General features: G+C 41.2%; 1 protein-coding gene across 2 annotated transcripts in view; it reads right to left on the bottom strand.

Annotated features, from left to right (window-relative positions):
- Nucleotides 1–4933: 4933 nt before the first annotated feature.
- TAF1A (TATA-box binding protein associated factor, RNA polymerase I subunit A) overlaps nucleotides 4934–6000 on the bottom strand; it is a 31715-nt gene continuing 30648 nt past the window's right edge. For both annotated transcript variants that reach the window (XM_041721796.1, XM_041721797.1), the window contains one exon: nucleotides 4934–5394. In XM_041721796.1, the coding sequence (XP_041577730.1) occupies nucleotides 5282–5394 (113 nt within the window). In that variant the 3' untranslated portion in view covers nucleotides 4934–5281. The remainder of the gene's footprint in view (nucleotides 5395–6000) is intronic.

Here is a 6000-nt window from a genome sequence, read left to right as displayed (position 1 = left end):
GAAGCAGGCTCCATGCACCGGGAGCCCGATGTGGGATTCGATCCCGGGTCTCCAGGATCGCGCCCTGGGCCAAAGACAGGCGCCAAACCACTGCGCCACCCAGGGATCCCTGGACATTTCCTATAAATGGAATCATATATTGTATAGTCCTTTTTATTGTTTAAAGTGACCTGAAGTAGGGACGCCCGGGTGGCTCAGTGTTAAGCGTCTGCCTTCAGCCCAGGGCATGATCCTGGAGACCCAGGATCGAGTCCTACATTGGGCTACCTGCATGGAGCCTGCTTCTCCCTCTGCTTCTGCTGTGTCTCTGCCTCTCTTGTCTCTCTCATGAATAAAGAAAATCTTAAAAAATAATAATAATAAATAAAATAAAATAAAATAAATAAAGTGACCTGAAGTGCACAGGATGGGATAAATCACAATCCCTGGCTCATAATTCACTGTCAACATTAGTCCATGAAGAGCTTGCTGCTTAATTAAGAAACTAGACCACTAACAGCAATTCACGTCCCTACTGTGTTTCTCTGCCATCCTACGGCTCTACTTCTCCCATTCAGAGGTAACTACTTGTGTTCACTCTTCTCTTATTTATATGCAGTTTCATCACAATTGGTATGCATTAACAAACATTTTAGTCATTAGTTTGAACTTTATGAAGTCTGATCTCTACGTAGTCACAAAGTAGTAAGTTGGGACTCACTTCTTTCCCTTGGTATGTTACTGAGACCCACCTATGTTGGTGTATAAATCTATGGTTTATTCATTTTTCTTTACATGATTCTACCACAATTTATCCAGTCACACACCAATGGACATTCGTGGGTTTTTTTCTAGTTTTTCTATTATGAACAGTGCGACTGTCCCTTGGCATACATGTACAAGCATTTCTCAAGTGAATGCTCAGGGAGAGTATTAGTAAATGGTAAAGAAAGTGTTCCCTAAAACAATTTTTCCCCCACAATTTCCCCTTTTTATTGATTTCTGACATCAACACACTAAACGTACTAAACATGGGTAAGGGGACGCGTGGGTGGCTCAGCGGTTGAGTGACTGCCTTAGACCCAGGGTGTGATCCTGGAGTCCTAGGATCAAGTCCCGCATCAGGCTATGCGTGGGGACCCTGCCTCTCCCTCTGCCTGTGTCTCTGACTCTCTCTCTGTGTCTCTCATGAATAAATAAAATGTTAAAAAAAAAAAAAAACTAAACGTGGGTAAGTACACTCTACTTCAGAGGACAACAGCGTTCTAGAAACAAGTAAGCACTGGCTCACAACATGCTTGCCGATTCCAGTCCTCCAACAGCACTTTTTCTTCTAGCATCGATTCTTCAGTTTCAATACTGCAGCAGCAAATCATTCCCCAGATAAAGAAAATTGAGATCCGTATTTTCAAACATCTTAAGAGAACTAGAGATAGGTTAGTGACTACAATATTTTATGTCTCACCAACCATGTACAAGAGACCCTGTGGACCCACATCCTCCTGAACCTTAGTATCTTACTTTTTGCTAGTTGAATGGGTCTGAACTGGCAGTCCACTACACTCTTGATTTGCATTTCCCTGAATTAAGTGCTTATGGTCCACGTTTGCCCTCTTCTGTGAAATACTTGTTCATGGGCTTTGCCCATTTCTTTCTTTTTTTTTTTTTTTTATTATTATTATTATTATTTTTTATTTATGATAGGAACACAGTGAGAGAGAGGCAGAGACACAGGCAGAGGGAGAAGCAGGCTCCATGCACCAGTGGGATTCGATCCCGGCTCTCCAGGATCGCGCCCTGGGCCAAAGGCAGGCGCCAAACCGCTGCGCCACCCAGGGATCCCTGCCCATTTCTTTCTATTTTGAATTTATCTTATTCTTTTGTCAGTTTACATGTTGCAAATACTTTTTTTTTTTTAAACCAATCTCTATACCCAAAGTGGAGCTCAAACTTACAACCCAGAAATTAAGAATCACATGCTCTACTGACTGAGCCAGCCAGGTGCCCCACAGAAACTTCTTTTAATAGACTGTATTTAATTTTCTTAAAGGTAACATTTGATAGGCAAAAAATCCTAATTTTAATTTAGTTAGTTTACATATCATTTAATCTAGATAGAATATATGGGACAACTGTTTTTAAGGTAGTGGACAGACAACACAAGACAGGGATTACTGGAATGAATCTCTCTTTTTTTTTTTTTTTTAAGGTTTTATTTATTTATCATGAGAGACAGAGAAGCAGACATAGGCAGAGGGAGAAGCAAGCTCCCTGTGGGGAGCCCGATGTGGGACTCAATCCCGATCCCAGGACTCCAGGATCACATCCTGGGCTGAAGGCAGGCACCAAACCGCTGAGTCACCCAGGCGTCCCTGAAGTGAATCTCTTAAAATAAGTTCTACAATAGCCTAACTTCCCTATCTCAGGACAACTTCTCATGAGCAGTGCATGGAGGTGGAGTCCAAGCAAAGCATGGCAATCTCATGAAGCTGGTGAGCCCAAGATCAGAGTTTGGGGCAGCTGAGTGAGGAGAGAACTATGCAGACTGAGTAATCTCAAATATGTGTGAAGCCCTCCAGTCCATGGTTAATGGCGAGATGGTACACAGACTGAAAGATGGGTATGTTTTCATGGGAAGTATTAACTCAACTATTACACAATTTCTATATTTCAGAGGTTTCTAGGAGAAAACAAGATTTTCAATTATCTTTATTTAGTTCCTGTTATTTAGTGTTTAAAGACCAATCATGATGGATGGTCACTTAAGATTTGTTAAGTATGAATTACTCCTAGGCATTCATTATATCTTTCATTATTCAAAGCAATCCAATGAGATAAATTCTACTCTCTCTCACCTGCAAGTAAACGAACTATGAAAGCTCAGTAACCTGCCCAAGAAGTCACAGAACTAATGATAAACCCAGAATTCAAGCCTAACAGTCTCCCGAGGCCTCCCACTTGGCACAAGCACCCCAAGATACCACTCCCTATGACACAGGCAGACTAGGTCAGTATGTTTCATGAATTTTCATTTAGTTCTACTCATTATTTAATGAGCTAGAAATTGGTAAATAGGTAGGGGCTGACAATAGATTATCAAGCCCAGATAATATACTATTAAAAAGACAAATGTACAAAATCAAGGTAACAATGTAGTAATTTAATAAGAGGCTGTATAGGGAGGGACCAATGAGGATACAGAGAGGGAACCTACCAAGCCTGGCAGGGAGGACAGGTTTTGCTTGAGCTGACCGGCTCTGGGTTATGAACGCCCCCCCCCCTATTGTTTTCCTTGCTCCCTAGCTCAGTGCTCTGCAGGTTATAAACATGAAGTGAGGAGAAAGTACAGATAGGATGGAGACAGTGTGATCTTTTGAACCCACATCAGGCTGAGGTCCTGGTGCGAACACCTACCAGCTGTGACTGGGGTCAAGTCACTTAATCTGTGAGACCCCCACTTTCTTTCTAGATAAAATAGGGCTAATTCACAGGATTGTGGTGATACTAAGACGAAATGTAAAGCCCAAGGTACTTGATCAGCTTCAGCCATTATTATTCATGAAACTGACTTTAGTGGACCTCAAACAAATTTCACAGCCGATTTACACTGCTCTTACTGCCTAATGCAATATGACCATTTGATATAAAAATTCTAGGAAACTAAGCTTTCCGTAGACACCAAGAATCGTATCTACTCATTTCTCTTTCATTCCCACCTCCATTTGCCAGAGATCATGAGAACTCATAAGTCCTATTTAATAGCTTTTGACTAAAGGTTTTAGGGAGCAGATGCCCTGACAAACTCAGCCTGTGGTTTGAGATTTTATCCATATTGTCTGGGGATTTCTACAGAACTTACATAATCCACTCACCAACTCCCAGCAGTAAAGCTGGCCCTACTCATGTGGTAGCTGAACCTGGCTTACGTTAGTCTGCAGGGCACCTACCGGTTTCATATGTATACTATAAGGATGAGTGGTTATTTGTCGATAGTCATCTCACTATGTACAAAATACTAAATCAAATTATTGACAAAGGATCACTTGTCCCTCAATTTTCTTGCAGATGGTTTCTAATTAGAGAGAACATAAGCAACAGGGAAAATGGGTGGTTTGTCATCTACATACAGGAGTTGCTCTAAGGCTTAGTGGGCCTTCCTGGAACTCATATACAAGTTATCTGCACCATAAAGGTGTAAGAGCTGAGACAGTCTGGAAGAAGCACTTGCTCTACTAGTTACCACAACATACTATAAAGCTCCGGCTTCTATTCCAGGAAGGCCGTTCCTGGCTTTTGCAGCATACTTTCTCACTGGGCTGACTGGGTGACCTGGGGACACTATTTCACTGGCACAATCTCCTCCACTGCCCAGCTGCCTACTGCCACATCCCAGGTTCCAAAAGAAAGGTGAGGGACACAGGATTCAAGGCATGTCTTAGATTATTGCTGTGCCCAGCAAAACAACAACAAACTAGAGCCCTTTGAAGTTAGGCCACCCCTCTACTGTCTCTGACCCAAATGAGTCTTCTAGAGTCAAAGGTAGCTCTCTGGCAGAAGGTCACTTGGCCCCAAACTGCCATGTCTTAATATCAAATAAGAAAGAGGAGTCCTTTAATTTCTGCTCTGTTCCCAAAATTCCTTGACAGGACTCATGACCAATAAATATACATTTTTAAAGATTTATCTATTGGAGAAAGAGCGTGCACACTTGCACGCACCTGCAAATGGGGGAGGGGGCAGAGGGAGAGGGAGAGAAGCAGACTCCCCTGCTGAGCACTGAGCCTGCTGAGGGGCTCCATGTCACGACCCTGAGATCATGACCTGGGCAGAACCAAAATCAAAAGCTGGGCACTCAACCAACGGAGCCTCCCTGACACCCCTCAATGTATTCTTTATGAAGGTAAGCCTAACACGGATCATTCAGAATCTCAAAAAAGAATACAGATTCACTTAATTCTACAAGTTATGTTTTATTACATAAGAGAAGCAAATTATCTGGAAATGGCAGTAACTGCTCTGTAACTGTATTCTCTGATTAAACAAATATATTTCTTACGTGGGAGTTATTCTTTAATAAATATATTTCACAGTACAAAAAAAAGAAAAATGTATTTACAAAGGACAAAGGCAGTGAGACTGTTTCTTTAGGTACAATTATAATAAAATATAGAAAAATATAAAAATAACTTTTTTGTAGCCATATAAATGACCTCCTAGAAACAACAAGTAAATAAATGCATTCAATAATTACACCCAGAGCTACTATTCTGTGGCTATCATCTGAGATAACTAATATTCAAGATCACAGTCCGGGATTTGCAATACTGTATTTTTTCACTGATTTCTTTATCCGCTTAATTTTTTTCTTTATAACTTGATCATCTTGCTTGGAAATATATCGAAAATACCTGCAACCTAAAAAACAAAACAAAGCAAAATAAATGGTAAGTTTTACTACTTTTCAATTCTTCAAGTATATTTCTACACTTTAAAAATTTTGCTTCAACTCTGGCATACCAATGATCATGAAAATGGGGGGTCTGTATTATGTATACCAACATGTCCTAAACACACTCTAAGAGCTGTTCCAGTGAAATGTACGCTTCCTATATATGAAAATGTTTCTGAACCGTCATGATTAGAGCATATACCTCCGCTGGTTTTCCACCTGCCTCCCAAGCCCTGGTGATATGAGTATTATACACACATTCATATATTATATGAGCCCTCCCCCAAAAGCAAACAACTGCAGCTTCTCTTTCAATGTTAGCTCGTCACACAGCCAAAGAGGCATCTGTAACAGTAAGAAAGTTCTCTATAAGGAAACCTCGATGTGAAGGAACAGAATAAACAACTCACAGGTCAGAAGAGAGCAGAACCTATCAAGTCATTCTAGCACCTAGCAGAGCAGCTGGGTGGTGAGCGTGCAGCTCTGACCAGGGCACCTAGTGCTCATCAGAAGTTCTACCTGCTTTTCATAATCTAACAACGCTAAGCGGATCACTGGTTAAATATTTCAGA

This window comes from Vulpes lagopus, chromosome 11, assembly GCF_018345385.1.
Source record: "Vulpes lagopus strain Blue_001 chromosome 11, ASM1834538v1, whole genome shotgun sequence".
Classification (NCBI taxonomy): domain Eukaryota; kingdom Metazoa; phylum Chordata; class Mammalia; order Carnivora; family Canidae; genus Vulpes; species Vulpes lagopus.
Note: the sequence above shows the minus strand (reverse complement) of the source record. Positions and strands in the feature narration are given on the sequence as shown.